The following is a 15572-nucleotide window of genomic DNA, read 5'->3' on the forward strand; positions in this document are numbered from 1 at the left end:
TTTTTTTTACAGCTCTAGATGTTTTTTGTTTCTCTGTAATATGAGAAACACTGACTCTTGAACTATATTCTTTTTAAGATAATGGTTCAGATTTCATCCTGATATACCCTCCACATTTTGTATGATTGTGGTGTGATTAAACAAACCAGCCAGGATAGGAGAGGAATTGAGCCTGAAATATTTCTTGCTCAGATTACCTCAGAGAGTTGTGGTTGATTTAAAAGCAGGCCTGCATGTTGCTGTGCACATGTGCAGTGGAAAATCCAAGACAACCTTTTCTCGCTTGCGTCTTTTTATTTTTTAGTTAACTGCAAAAATAAATGCTGTCACCTTATGGCTGTAGTTTCACTGTACTTTTGATGGCAATGTATGGTGATTGCTCTATGTAATAATTTGTATTCTTTGGGAAACATATAATTGAGAAATAACTAAATGTAACACAGTGCATAAATTGCTGTGAAATCACGCTGGCCACAGCAAGTTACACACGCGGCACTTTACTGCGGAAATTATTATATCCTGCCATTCCTGTGTGACCTTCCTGTTCCTCCGGCCAGATTTATATCAAAACACTGACCCACCCATCCATCACAAATGACAAATCTGCCATTCATGAGCAAATATGCAACATTAGGTCTACAGGGAAAGAAAACCATAAACAAGTTATATTTTTTCCATTTAATGAAGCCATATAAAAGAAAGTTTGTGGTTTCAAAAGTGTGAACATTGTGAAAGTGTGAACCAAACTGGTTAAAAAGTACTGTAAAAAGTACTTAACGCTGTGGTGATGAATGCCAGGCAGGCACTCTCTTGTGGCAGTGGGCGAGGATGGAGCAGACACCTTCGCCTTCAGTAAGGCTTGAGGTGAACAGGGCTGTTTGTGGAGGCTGGTTAGCATAGTGCGGGGTCCGGCTTCGCAACACTCTCTTGCGACTGCATGTTGAAGCTCTGTTTTCTCAGGAAATCGGAGACGGAACATTGACTCCTCTGTATAGGTGATTAAGATCACTTTACACCCCGGTCTAATTTCAACGGAGGAGATGCATTCCAGATGAGGTGAAAAACAGAAAGAAAAAAAAAAAGCACAGGGAATAGTGTCGAGTGGAATTTCACCAAACTGTTATCTTTATGATGAGCGGTCCAGCCAAAGCAAGGCAATCACTACCAACACTCACAACGGATGAATCAAATCATTCAGTCGTGTGTCTGCGCTGCCAATTCTGTGAAAAAAGACGATATGGTGCAGAATAGGAAAATGCTTGGAAGAGTGTATAATAAAACATCAAAAAAGGAATGATGAAAGCATGAAAAAAAAAAGATATGATTGTCACCCAAAACAGTTGGATGACAATTCTGAAAACCTCATAAAAATCTAGAAGAAGAAAATAGAGAAAGTCCACTTCAGGCAAGTGTCCTCATTATGTTATCAAGTCCTTGATGTTTGGCAAAAGAAATCTTGTAAAAAGCACTTTAAAGAGGCTATTAAATGAATCGGCATGGGTGGCTACTAAGGCATCTGGTTAAATTAAGGCCACAGGCAGCTTTGGCAGACAATAAATAAAACAATGGATTTTTTGCTTCAAAATTATTTTCTCATTCTTAGTGTTAAACATTAGAAAAAAGCACTCATGCTCTGCGCCTGGGTGCTGTGGTGTGTTGTGAAGGTCCTGGGTAGTGGATGTGGGTGCCAATCACCATGGCAGTTCAAGGCGTACAGGTGAGATGGACTGATCTCTGAGCAGTCTGGTCCGGAATGTACATGGGAGCATCACATTTTGTTGAAGCACTCTTTTGCATTGGTCCACACTTGTATCCCCTGAGGAGGAGAGATAAACCACACAGTAGTTGTTGAAGGAGAAGAGAGAGAACTGGCGTTGGCCATTATTCTGAAATGCTACACACATATATTCTAACTGCTACAAGATCTGGTGTTTACATTTTTTTTATTATTAAAACAAGGTATTAAGCTAATAAATGGGCTAAAGATGAACGACTGCTCTTCTTTCTATACACATTAAATGTGGGGTGGGTAAAGGTAGACTCTCCCACCTTTTTGCACATGCTGATCTGCATGATGGCGTAGCTGATCAAAGCCTCCTTCAGGTCATGGTTCTTCTGATCCTTAAACCTCTCAATGTCCAACCAGGCGCCTCTTACAAAATCACTGGACAAGTGGCACAAAACATCTTTTAGCCCTTCGCTTAAGCCAGTAACAACTTAATTGAGTGTTTGATCATTCAAACCTAACTGAAACAATAACATGTAGAGTAGCACACAGTGTAAAAGCAGCAGTGTTGATAAAGGCATGTTACCTTTTGAAAACACAGCTGGGCTCTGCCCACATCTATGGGAATCAAGCAAGTTGGAAAGTTTTAGTAACTCGAGTAAAATATGGAAAAATGAGGTCTCCTCTTACTCGCACTCTGTATTCTTGTCTTTGAGGGCATCCTCATCCTCCTGAATCTGCCCTTCCAGAGCTTTCATCTTGGCCTCTCTCTGCTCGGGGGTCTCCTGGCCGAAGAGCTTACTGGTCATCCCCTTCAGCGAGAAGGTGCGCACCGTCTGCACAGGGCGAGGAAATAAAATGAAGAACAAACAACTTTGAATTCCTAAAGTTATTTCCCTCCCCCCCTTATGTTTCACACCGGAATCTTACTGGCCTGAAAGTAAAGCTCTGCATTACGGAGTTCAGGATGTGAACCCAAGACCCATATTCTCCTGATCTAAAAGCATGTGTGACTGGTCTCAGTGAGTGAGTGAAACAATACTGAAGGTAAAAACTTCAGACAATTCAGACCAAAGAGAGACCATTCAGACAATAAATCTTTTCAGACAATAGAGACCACAATCAAATCAACTACATTTCTGCTGATGTATGATGGTTCAGTATGTTCCTACATAAATGGATACTAGACATGACATCCTGTTGGCTTTACCTTAGATTTTTCTGATTAATGTATGTACAACACCAGCTTTCAAAATAATATTTTGTGAAATTGAGTTGGGTTTATAGAGACTGCTTCTCTGTATCAGTGTGTATCTCACTCTGAGTGAGGAAAAAATATGTTGGAAAACCATATTGCTTTCTGTAAAGTTTCCATTCCCAGCGCATGGCTCATCTCTTCCCTCTATGAGGGCTCCCACAGACAGACACGCACCCCTGTGGCGAGCTCCTCCTGCTGCTGTTTCTTGGTACTCAGGTCCTGTGCTGCCATCTCCAACTCAAACTGCATCAGCTCATGCTTCCTGCACACCGCCCTGAAACAAACACAGCCGATTGGACAAACCAGTCACTGTACAATCTGCCAATCACGCACACAAACACACACACAGAGAGAAAACAGATTGCAGATGTCCTATACCACAAAAACACTGGCAGTGTTCTTTTGACAAAAGTATGTTGTGGGAATCTGTTTGTCATATAATACAGAGAGGATTACAGAAAAGCCAAATTGCAAATCTGCCTCCACAACTAATGCACAACGCAGAGCATCAGTGCTTGTAAGAGACTTCATAACACAGTTATGAATGGATTCAAGTTCATTTAAAGTACATCCATATGCCCCAAAGATGCGTTGATAATGCACAGCCACAAGGGAGGCTCTAGTGCTGTAATTAATTGGCTGGAGGGACTTCATTTCAGATGGCAACGAAGCAAGGGGTCTGGCACCATGACGACCCAGTGGAGCCAACACCACAACCAAAATCACTGGCAGGAGATGTGGGCTTGCGTGAGGAGTCCTCTTATGACAGCAGCAGTCTGAGACCAGCGTTGCCCCTGGAATTCTAGCTGCCAGTGGGGATCCACGGGCTCCCTGGTGGACTGCTGGCCACTTCAAGGCCAGCACTCCTCCATTTCCGCCCGCTCAGGCAACCATGACCATGGCTAATCGGGAGCCCTGGGCTCGGGGCAGGCCGATGAGCACCACCACCTCTACAAACAACTCGCCCCTTTGTCAAAAACTCACTGGGTTATCAAAACAAAACCCTTTTTTTCATGCTGTTGCAGTTGTTCACAAACACAGCAGTTTTTGGCTTAGGTAAGGCCAGTGTGGAAGAAAATAAGAAATGCAAAGATGTCATTACATTGATGTTATTATGTAACTGCTTCTTGAAAACAGTGTATAGTGAGGCTGTCTAGTTACCGGTAGGGATGGGTATCGTTCGGTTTTTATCCGATACCGGTACATAACCGATACTTTTAAAACGATACCGGTGCCTAAACGGTGCCGGAACCGATACTTTTATAATAAGAAAGGCTTTTTTTATTGCCAAATATATGAACTGTTTAAAGTAGATTTTATATATATATATATATATATATATATATATATATATATAAATACAAAACACTTTTTAACTTAAAACTTAAATAATATATGAACTGTTAACAAAAGTTTAGACTATACTTAAATAAATACAAATAAATACAAAACACACACACACACTCTGTACACACACTACAGCTTCAATACTTCAGCAATTCTTTTGTAGAAATATCAGCATATTTGCCTTCTCCGGCAAAATGCGACACCTTTCCTGACTAATCGCATGACCTGCACAGGAGAAAACCCTCTCCGATGGTGTCGATGAGGCCTGTACACACAGATATGTATCTGAAAGTACAGACAATTAGGGATGGGTATCGTTTGGGTTTTTTCCGATACTGGTTCTAAACAAATACTAATACCGATACCGGTGCCTAAACGGTGCCTGAACCGATACTTTTATTTTTTTTTAAAAGCACAAAGCGACGATTGACGACATTAAAGAAAGGCTTTTTTTATTGCCAAGGCAATTTTTTTTCTTCAAATTGAACAATATATTAACTGTTTAAAGTATATTATAAATATAAATACATACAAAACACTTGGCTTCCAACTACAGCTTCAAACTTTTTAACTTCAAACTATGAACATTATATTAACTGTAAACAACAGTTTATAGTATACTTAAATAAATATAAATAAATACAAAAAACAGCTTCAAACTTCTTTTGCAAAAATATGAGCATATTTGCCTTTGGAGTCAAAAATGTATTATTTTGTTTGCATTTATTTCATGAAATTTCACCATTTTATGATTTGTTTATACCTATCTTTTCTATCTTGTTTATAGTTAATTGTGTTACTTGAACACACTGAGTACGAGAAAATGTGTAGTGCCCCTTTAAGAGACTACCGTTGGTAGTTTAGCTGTCATCTCAGTATATTTTTCAGTCTTCGGTTGCTGATCTGCCGTTGACTCTTGCCTTCTCTCCCCTCTTTTCACGCAATTATTTTGTTGCATTTGCTGCACGTCGCGATGTTTGAATCTTTTTGTGCGAAATACAGCCACACTTTTGACCGTTTACCTTTCGGTATTTTCTCTGTTAAAAGGTTGATGGCTAGTTTTGTTTGTGCTTGCCTGTTCTTCACTGTCACAAGACTGTTGCTATGAAAACACCAATGAGCGTGAGCGACACAGGACAAAGTTTACATTGGGAGCTGGGGCAGTTTTACATGTGCCCCACAGAATCTGCCTAGCGACCGTGTTCAATTGGCTCAGGCACCGAAATGAAGCACCGAAATCTGCGTTGCATTTCGGTCCGGGTAGGTACCGGTTGTATTGGAACCGGTTCCATATTGGTACCGGTTCTCGGTACCCAACCCTAGTTACCGGTCGCTTGTAAGGCACTACATGAATGAATGTAAATGTAAACCCCTGTCCAAACCTACCTCAGAGCCTCGGTGTAGAAGAGGTACTCTTTGAGCTGGTCCGCATAGTGTTCTTCCTCCTCAAGGATGTCATCCACTGATGCTGCATAGCTACAGTAATAGAACATTTGAGTTATTGCTCAATGGAAGCAGCTGGGTAAGACATTATCAAATATCTACTGACGAATACAGACTCTTTTAATTAACAGGGCTGTTAGCCAAAAGGAAATATATATATATATATATCTCTCTCTTGTGTTTACAATAGAAAACCCTGTCAAAATAAACTTGTACCTCTGTTATACATCACAGGTTTCTCTTTCTCTGATGACTAAAACAGAAAGTGCTAAAGACAACAGTGGAGTGGAGACCACAATCTACAACAGTAATGACAATTACATTCCTGATGTGTTTTTTTTTTTTCTCCTTCAGTAAGTGTGACACGTGTCTGTCAAATATCCCAAGGGCATGTCAGCGAGCTGATGTTGACAGACAGGCTGCTTTAAAGGTTGGTCTCCGTGGAGACGCACAGCTGACGCAGCTCTCCTTCAGCAGCCCATGGACCCGGTGCCCTGTGACCCCAAGGCAGCAAGAGGCGCAATCTGGAAGTCATCACAGAGCGTCCCAGATCGGGGGGGGGTGTGCAGCCAAGAGGTGGGGGTGTGGACAACGCAACTGTGGCAGGCAATGCGCCACAAATGCTGTGAATCTCTGAGGCCGTTATTGCAGCCGTTTCAGGGGGTGAGTTAGGTTGGGGGGGTGTTTTGGTCGTTTGCCAATCAGGCCCAAAACCCAAAACCTCCCCAGGGCCCCCCTAACCCCCACCCCTTTCCCCAGAAACCCTTTTAGCTACTTGTTACCAGAGACCCTCTATCCGAAACCGGAGGGCTTTCAAACCACTCCGGCCCATGTGTTTTACAGCTCTGGACAGAGGGCACGCACATGTACGGTCAGCCATGCGAGTGGGGGGCTGTGGGGGTGAAATCAGGCAACACCTTTATTTTTCAGCTCGCTTGATGAGGTCTCTGAGGGTAATGGGAGAACCCGACAGAGGGAGAGGGCAGTGGTCGGTGGAGGGGGGAAATACAGTGAAAACAGTTGCAACACGATCCCGCGCTAATCCTATCAAGGTTGTTCCAAAACATCATCAAAGTGACAAAGCAAAGCCCCCACCCAATTTTTCCCAGTTTGATTTTAAGTGTGTTAAGGAAGTTAAGTGGAGTTATATACCGTTTATATATAGGGTATGCATGTGTTTGTGGATTTTAGGGCAAGTATGTTATGTGCACATGCTGTTCTTTTTTTCAGTGTGTGTGTGTTTGTGTGTGTGAGAGTATGTGTGTGTGTGTGTGTGTGTGGAGAAACTCACGCGTCCATGTGATGGCCAGCACTCTGCAGTCCATCCCCCATCTCTTTCTCTATGGCACTCCACTCACTGTCAAGCAAAGACAAACAAAGCAACTTCAGCAGTAGCCCCGGCCCAGAGCTCACCATTAAAGCCATGACGCTACAAGAGGATGAGGCATGTGGGCAGAAAGCCATGCTAGCACCCTCAGATGCTCGTTGGCCATTGGCTGGTGTCTGATTACATAAGTAATAAAAATCACATCAAACGCATTAGCAAATAAGTGGCTGACTGCATCGTCATACATAGACAAAGGCTTGACTCCCACCTGAAGACTCTGCCGTAATTCCCATGCACTTTGTATACTCCATAGAGGCGATCAGCTACCCTCTAGGGTGGAGAGCAGAGGTCAGTGAGCGAAACCCAAGAGCGAGCATGTTTTCATAAAGCCCTGTGCTCAAAACTGCAGCGCTGTGCAGAAATATGATATAATGACTCCAAATGACAACAAAAAACTGCAAGCTTGTGGTAGAATCCTAAAAAAAGCACTGGGGCCGCATGTTTGCCAAGAGGCGTTACACGCTTCCCCCATCCCTCAATTGGATTTTGACACTTAAAGTGTTTTGCATGTTTGCTGTCTGCTGACAACAGACTATTATGCTCCAAAATAGAGGAAAATAGAAATTATGCTCCAAAATAGAGAAACCACTAGGAGTGGGTCTGAGCATCCGTGTGTGTCTGTGGTGTGCCGGTGTAAATGTGTACTTTTGTTTGTGTGTGTGTGTGTGTGTGTGTGTGTGTGTGTCTGTGGTGTGTGTGTGAGGTGTGCCGGTGTAAATGTGTACTTTTATTTGCGTGTGTGTGTGTATGTGTGGTGTGCTGGTGAGGAACTGTGGTGCTGGGCAGCTGTGTGGACTCACCGCTCTGACTCGCAACAGCTGGGAGATGACAGACTGCAGCTCATCGCTATAGTGCTTCATTTCAGCAAACCTCCTGCAACACAGGAGAGGGACAGACAGCAAAAGACAGAGTGAGAGAGAGAGAGTGAGAGTGAGAGTGAGAGTGAGAGTGAGAGAGTGTGTAAGACAAAGGGAAAGAAGGAGAAGGAGAGAGTGAGAGGAAGAAATGACACTGCATCTTGTTCAACAAACGCTGAGCATTCATCAAGTACACCCCGCACTAGTTAGAGGGGTTGCGAAGGAGCGAATGACCTACTTATCTGGGTTTTTCACCCGGAACGTCGCATTCAGAGCCTTCAACCTTGAATCCGCCTAGGGAGAAACAGGAGGGAGTGGGGTATGTTAAGTGCTCATGAATATTTTGATTGAACTTCTGAACTGTTGAACTTCTAGGATTTCTCTGAAACAACATTTAAAACTGAGATAAGTGTCAGCACACAACAGTGCTGCCATCACTATTCCCCATCACTAGCCATTGGAGTTTGTTTCTCCATGAAGGGCACTTTTACCTCAACTGCTCTAGAATAGAATGCCTTCACACGATCATCATTTACTACACTGGTGTACACACACACACACACACACACACACAAATACACCAACCATCCCCTTGCATAAGACAGCATTGGCATGACAAACCATTGTAATGTTAGAAACAGTTGATGAAAAGTGGCAGGACGGGCTCGGGCCGTACAAGTGAGATGGGTTTGAAGAGAGTAAAGCAAGAGTGCTGATGGAGTACCTTTGCCTGAAATCCTGTCTCAAACACCATTTCCTTCCAGCCGTCTTCCTGTGGGGCGACAGAGAGGACAGTGGCTTGAGTTTGACAAAGACCATCACCAACATGACAGCCCCCTTCAAAGCGGGCCACTCGAGGAAGAAGAACACAATTGGAGCGCGAAGGGAGATATCAACCCAGTGAGGTTATTTGGTTTGAAAGTCTTTGAAGAAGCACGTCATCCCAGTTCAAGACTTCATCCTTCCTAAAAGCAAACAAAGACTGACTAGGGGTTTATAGAGGTAACTCTGACACGGTTACAGTATAGTCATTCCAACGGGGGAGAGTGTGTGGGTGTGTGTGAGCGTGCGTGTGAGACACAGAAAGAAACTGTGTGTTTGTGTATGTGTGAGAGAGAGAGAGAGAGAGAGAGAGAGAGAGAGAGAAAATGTGTGCATGCGTGAGAGAGAGGGGAAAGTGTGTGTGTGTGTGTGTGTGTGTGTGTGTGTGTGTGTGTGTGTCTGTGAGAAAGAGAGAGATAAAGAGCGGGAAAAAGGCAAAAGGTGTCATTTTGACAACTTTCAGAGAGAGCCCAGGGGTAATGTCCTCCATGAGTAATTGCTGTTCTGGCCAGAGGGACATCCTGTCCACTTCTATGTACAGTGCGTCTGGCTACTGCTTTGTGTTTGCTTAGGGAGCGGGTGGGGATGGGGGCTGGCCTGCCTTCACACTCGGAGCGGAGGAAAGGGCCCCTTCAGCTGACACTGAGGCTGCCGCGGCTCTCACCTACCTCGGTGAGGAAGGTGAAGAAGACGTGGTCGGTGGACAGGATGGGATGGGATGCCACCCGGAGCAGGAAGTTCTCCAGGCCGACCCGGCGCCTCTCTACAAAGTCCGGGTCCATGTTATCTGCTGACAGCTTGTGCCACACAAACTCTGCCTGGAAATGACCAGAGATGAAAAAAAATAAAATTAGACAATGACAATGTGAAGACTCGTGAAGCTTTGATGCAAAATGGTGACATCGCTCATAAAACTTTGTCAAATAAATGTCAAAAGTTTGGTTAGGAACACATTTTTAGGAATTTAGAAATATTTATATGTACATGAAAGAATGTTTTTTTTACATGCTGCAGATAAGTGTAGGGGTCTTTATATGATAAATAGAATGATTACATGTACATATAGAAGATTTACACAGACTGTCCATGGCTACACGCCACGGCACAATTAAGTACACTGTTCAAACAGGAGGTTGATTTCACTCACCCGCTTCTCTGGAAGAGGAGGGACAACCAAGTGGGGGTAGGTAACGAGTAAGAAGTTTCGGAGGATCTCAAATTCACTATAGCGTCTCCACAGGGAATCTGGAGCGGGGTTGGTCCCCTCAGAGGCAGCATCCGCCGGGCTGGGGGGGGGGGGGGATAATTATGCATTAGGATTCAGGAAAATTAAGAAGATCTCCTTAACCTCAGTAATGTTTTCATGTAGGTAATGTTCATCATTTTTGTATCACAATTATTGTTGATGGGTTAAAGATGGAAAGTTACAAATTACATAACTAGAAGAGAAACAGATGTGTGTCATGCTTTAAACAAACGCTCGGCCCTCACATTTAGACATAGCCAACAGAAACAGAAATGTGGTCTGAAAGTTCTTTAAAAAAAAGAAAAAAAAGAATTTTAATAAAAAAAAATTTTTTTTTTAAAAACATACAAATAAATAAATAACCACACATTTCATGTTACCCTCAACACCATATTGGCTGGTCCAATATTGAATCATTAAGCTAATAACATGGACTACAAATGTAGGTCTCCTTGTCGTGGAGGACGGCTTTAAAAGTAATAACAATGCAGCGCCCCTTTATTAAAAAAAAAAAAACCTCTCTGAAGGAGATGACTCAAATTCTTCCATGGCCTCTGCCCCCAAACCTTCTCCAGAAATATTCTCCGTTAATTGCCAGCACCAGATAGCATAATCAAAATGTCAACATTAATAGTCAAGTACGGTCTCTGTAAAACAACGCATTGCCAAACTGCGGTGGTCTGTTGATGTTACCATCATCCATTTGACATTGCAGGACAATATTTCAGTAGAGAGCATACCGAACTGCTGACTGCTGAGGTAAATATTGGGCATAAAATGTTAACCTCACTTTTTTTTTTTTTTTTTTTTAAATCACCCCAAATGAAAATACCCCCTGAGCAGGCTCCAGAAGAGCTCTCCGGTTACATTGGCTGGGGGAGCAGCAGACCTCCGAAGCGGCCACGTGCACCATGCCAAGAGTTAAACAGCGACTATCTCCATGGGCCGCCCATGCCAGGAACCTCGGGCAGGGACAGCTCAAGAGTGCACTGGAAACATATGCTGGCTGCTCAGGCCAGATAGACAGGAATCCCAAAATCAATAAAAACATCCCACTAAAACATGGAGGCACTGCAGCGCACTTAGGAAAGAGTGAGCCTTCGTCAGATAGGGAGAGAGGGAGGAAGAACAGTGGGCGTCAGAAGAAAAAGATAGAGAATGGAGTGAGGAGCGAGAGAGAGTACTGAAGAAAGAGAGAGAACAGAGGGTGAATGAGGAGAGAGAGAGAGAGAAAAAGTGAGGAGAATGGAGGACAAGTTAGGAGAGAGGGAGAGAGAGTGTGGTGGACAAGAAAAAAGGGAGGGGAGAGAGGGACTAAGAAATAGGAGTTGTGAATACAGTGGACCTTAGGGAGGAAATGAGAGCTCATAATGGTTTCTACACTAATAATCCATGCTGGAATCACAAAGGGGAGTGCGGCTCCACTGACGCTGGGGGGCATTCTCCAGTCCAACAGCGGGACGGCATGCTCTGAGCCTGCGTCGCACCGCGCTCCCCTCTCCAAGACCCGTGGTAAACAAAGACCAGTTTGCGTGTGTGTGTGTAAGTGTGTGTGTGTGTGTGTGTAATAGCATGCGCCGTTCGGGTCCCAACCAAAACATGTGTTTCCTTTTACGGGATAGGCCAACAATACAGCACTGTGCTCAGCGCTCTAAGCAGCCCGACACTGGGACGACTCTTTCTGAACGGTCCTCTGAGGTGCTGGGGAACCCGAGGAAGGTGAGGCAGGCATTGTCCATTCAGTGTACACACACACACACACACACAGACAGCTATCTGACAGATAATGTTACTGTAATGTTTCTTGAATATACAAAACAGGGGAGCTGATGCAAATCCTAACATTCATGTTCCTACATAAAGCCAACAGCCACCATTGTACAGTACAGCAGGAAAAAATGTCATCTTTCTTTGCGTACAGCAACTCCACATTAAGCTGTTGCCTAAAAGCTGTTGTTTGAGAACAGGGATTGTCTCTGTGGCTGTTGTGTTGGCAAGCTGTTTTCAGTCATTCCTTTCAACCTTCCCATACTAAGGGGCTGTGTTTTTGATTCAGGGATGCCTCATCTTGGCAGAGAGTTGAGGATAAACTCATTATTGATTACATTTCCACCTCCTACGTAAACACGAAGAAGGGAGTATGGTGGGGATTTATTTTTTTCCTTTCTTTTTTAGAAGTGGAATAGGGGGAGATCCTTCTCTCCAACTCTTGTGTTAAGTTTCACAGCTCCAGTGCAGGTCTGGAGCAGCTCTGAGTACAGCTATGGCCTTTTCATGACCTCTGCCGTCGCTGCTGTGGGCGTAGCTGGGAAATAAAACTGATGTTGTTGATAGGCAGGACTATGATGGTCACATGGTCTCAAGCTTGTTTCATTTAGGAGTTATAAACGTAGAGGTTGCTTCTCGATTTTTTTCCATCTGATGAATTTTTGTCCCCAACCAACCTTTCCTTTCTCTGGTCACAGTATCAAACTGATCATAGCTGTCTGTATCTAGAGTGTCATGCAGATGGAAGAGGAAACCCGAGGTTGAAAAAAAAGGAGATCACAAAAGGAAACTGGCAGCTTAGTGGAACACATGTAATGTGTGCAATTTTGTAACATAAGGACATATAACTATAACATATTAGGACATAATAAAGTTTCTTGATGTACATTTCATTGGTATTTGAAGCTGCTTTTAAGACGTGTATGAACACTTTTTTTCAAGCCTTTTCTTAGAACCCAGATAGCACATGCTTAAAATGCATAACCTACATGATTTTAAGGTGTGCCCCATTTAAACTAATGTACATGTCAACACATTTAAGGAATCATTCAGGGAAGGGCGAGGGGAGTGACACAAAAGACATTGCATACATACTGTATTTCCTTTGACACACCTTCTTAGGGCATTTAATATTCAAACCAGAAAGGCTACAGTTGCTGCTTTACATGTATGTGTGTGGGTGTGTAAAAACATTGTACCGTGTCTCGATGAGGTAAACAGTGTAGGTCTCCTGCATGTTGACGGCATTCTTCACCGTTCTCTTTTCTGCTTCTGCTACATTGATCTCCATCTTCCTAAAAAGGAGGGTCCCCTTTTCACCCATCTGGTGAAGGGTGGGGGGTGAGGTGGAGGTCAAGACCATATCAGTGCTTGTATTCACGTAATAATCATACTTTACATATTATAACTTTAAATCTCATTAAATGGGCAGACAGTCGCAACATATTAAAAGTAAAACCAATGGGATACAGACGTTCTTAATTCTGCAGCTCCCCAAAAATTAAACCCACGAATAGATATATTAGACAGGGAAAGCGCCGGGGGAGTCGGCCAACTGTATACATGCACACCTGGTCATGTTTAGCCAAAGAAAACAAGGATAGTTCTGACAAATCACAATACTTGTCCACATATTTCAGGAAGCAACATAACTGACCATTGGTGGCGAACCAGTGTGACAGATCACGAGATGTCTACGTCAGGCTTTATGGCGTTACATTTTTGGCAGAGCACTATTGTTACTTTCTTACGTATAAACGCCTTAAGTTTTTTTTTTTAAAAAGTAGATTTTAGAAAAGCATATGTGAAGAAAAAAAGCCAACGGCAACATTACATTTACAGAGATGGCACATCCAACTACACTGCTGGCTAGCAAACGCTCAGACTTTGGAGATAGCAGATAAACTCGAAGTTTTTAGACTCTCCAACTTTGTTAAAAGTCAGTTGCAGCACCAGCAATTCACCTAAGTTAACTAAATTATAGTGACTGAATGCAACTCGGACGCAGTGAATTTCGCAAACAGAAAAACTCCTGCTCGTAGCCCATAAGTAAGAAAGTTGATATCAACAACCAAAGCTCAGCTGATCCAGATGCGGCTAATAAACACTGGCTAACTAGCAGCATCGAACTTCGGGTGGCTACGCAACTCCGGGGACTAAAAATGGCCTGGCAGTGAAGGAAATCGAGTAATATAGCATTGGACGTCCGCATTCAAGTAGCACGTTGACATGCCATTGCCTTTATCGGTGGTGTATCGGCAAAGTTTACCGTGTTTTTCATGTTGTTTTCTATCTCCCCAGGAGTGAGGTCGGTATTTCCAATCACCGCTACTTCTTCGCTTCCCGTATCCGCCATCATTCTGACTTGTGTCCACCTCACCGCATGCGCAGTTCTGATTTCATTTCCTTTCCTTAAATCATAATTGACACCTGGTGATTTGTAACCATTGTCATTATAAACTATGATACGAACCTATAAGTCAATAATCAGCTCTTGCATTTGGTTTCTCGTGTTAGTATGTATTTGCCTTTCTTTGTTATCGACTCGGCTGCACAGAGTTTTTAAACTATGCAACTCAAATAGCCTTTCCTGCATTTTAATGTTTAGCCATCTTTTCAACATACATTAGTCACCATAACTTATCACGCTTTGTTGCTATAAATTTCGTATTTGTCCATTGAGCTTTCTGACCATCTGCAGCCATCAACCTTCTTATTTTTTGTTAGTTAATTAGGATAGCCTATTATTCTTTTATTTAATTCTTAATTTTTAACCATAGGCTCCTGGGCTAATCAACTAGGTAGGCTAAGCGTGTTTATATATAATTTATTTTGGTGCTAGTTAGGCTTAAGAATTTAGAACCTACATGACCTATTTACAAACATATTTGACAAAGTTTGAAAACAAATGGATTGGGCATTTGAAAACACCCAGATCATATCCGAAACTAAGTATTAAACATTCTAAACAAATCTGCGTTCGTGCAATCGTTTTGAATTTGTTATTAATGAACTCCAGTTCCTGGGCGGGACCCTAGCTCTACACAGCTGGATTAAAAACATCTGGATCCGCCTACACGGAACTCCTGCCAAAAATATTCAGCCCAAGAAGCTGTTGTCGCAGCGCATACTGCCTTAATACATGTCCCCCCGACAATATCCTCTCAGTACATTAAGAAAAACAAAGATTTGCAGTCACCGAAAACTTTGGAACTTTGTCTACATCTCTTTCTGTCATGATTATGGGACGCAGGCGGTGGAGTCGTTTCGCTCTCACATCTGTTCTCCTTATATCGCTCTGTGAGTATTACAATTGCTCGCCTCGCTCCGTCTACACTTTTTTAAGTGTCCATTGTTTGTAGGCTTTTGCTGAGGTGGCTTGGTGTAGCCTATCCATAAACTAGACTAAAATTTTTAAATGTACCAGGCCTACACGATTCTTTAAATACCATTTGAGAGAACGTTTAGAGAATCTTCGGTCTTTATGTAGGCTAAGCTTCCGAAAACTATTCGTAAACATTTATGAAAACAAATAGCCTAAAGCCTATCCCATATGGCTTACCTTCGCATCATTCCCAACTTTTAAGTTTTATAAATTAAAGGCAGTCATCTGGTAAAGTAGCGTAATCTGACAATTCCCGTATCTCAGAATTCCAACCATTTCTGATAGAGTTAAAAAAAAGAAGAAAGTGTGTGCACAAGAGATAGCCTATAGCAGA

At 42.8% G+C, this 15572-nt stretch overlaps 2 protein-coding genes across 2 annotated transcripts in view; one reads left to right on the top strand and one right to left on the bottom strand.

The window, feature by feature from the left end:
* Window positions 1-663: 663 nt before the first annotated feature.
* Window positions 664-14256, bottom strand: snx4 (sorting nexin 4). Its single transcript, XM_031559875.2, has 14 exons — window positions 14123-14256; window positions 13053-13177; window positions 9988-10126; window positions 9509-9658; window positions 8743-8790; window positions 8257-8312; window positions 7962-8034; window positions 7370-7431; window positions 7066-7131; window positions 5718-5807; window positions 3159-3258; window positions 2417-2562; window positions 2050-2164; window positions 664-1816 (listed from the first exon to the last, which is right to left on the bottom strand). The coding sequence occupies exons 1-14, from the start codon at window positions 14210-14212 to the stop codon at window positions 1769-1771; spliced, it is 1308 nt and encodes a 435-aa protein (XP_031415735.1). The 5' UTR covers window positions 14213-14256; the 3' UTR covers window positions 664-1768.
* A 532-nt stretch (window positions 14257-14788) lies between these two features.
* Window positions 14789-15572, top strand: part of tgfbr2l (transforming growth factor beta receptor-like) — a 9258-nt gene continuing 8474 nt past the window's right edge. Inside the window, exon 1 of the mRNA XM_031578170.2 lies at window positions 14789-15153. Coding sequence (XP_031434030.1) covers window positions 15090-15153 — 64 coding nt within the window. The 5' untranslated portion in view covers window positions 14789-15089. The remainder of the gene's footprint in view (window positions 15154-15572) is intronic.

The sequence above is a fragment of the Clupea harengus genome, chromosome 2 (genome assembly GCF_900700415.2).
Source record: "Clupea harengus chromosome 2, Ch_v2.0.2, whole genome shotgun sequence".
Lineage (NCBI taxonomy): Eukaryota > Metazoa > Chordata > Actinopteri > Clupeiformes > Clupeidae > Clupea > Clupea harengus.

What these genes read in the sequence shown, in the direction of transcription:
- snx4 (XM_031559875.2), bottom strand. Translation starts at nt 14,212, where the DNA reads ATGATGGCGGATACGGGAAGCGAAGAAGTAGCGGTGATTGGAAATACC. An exon ending in AAAACAACATGAAAAACACG is followed by an intron (nt 13,178 to 14,122) that starts GTAAACTTTGCC and finishes ACCCTTCACCAG; the next exon opens with ATGGGTGAAAAGGGGACCCT. An exon ending in GCTGGCCATCACATGGACGC is followed by an intron (nt 5,808 to 7,065) that starts GTGAGTTTCTCC and finishes CTATTACTGTAG; the next exon opens with CTATGCAGCATCAGTGGATG.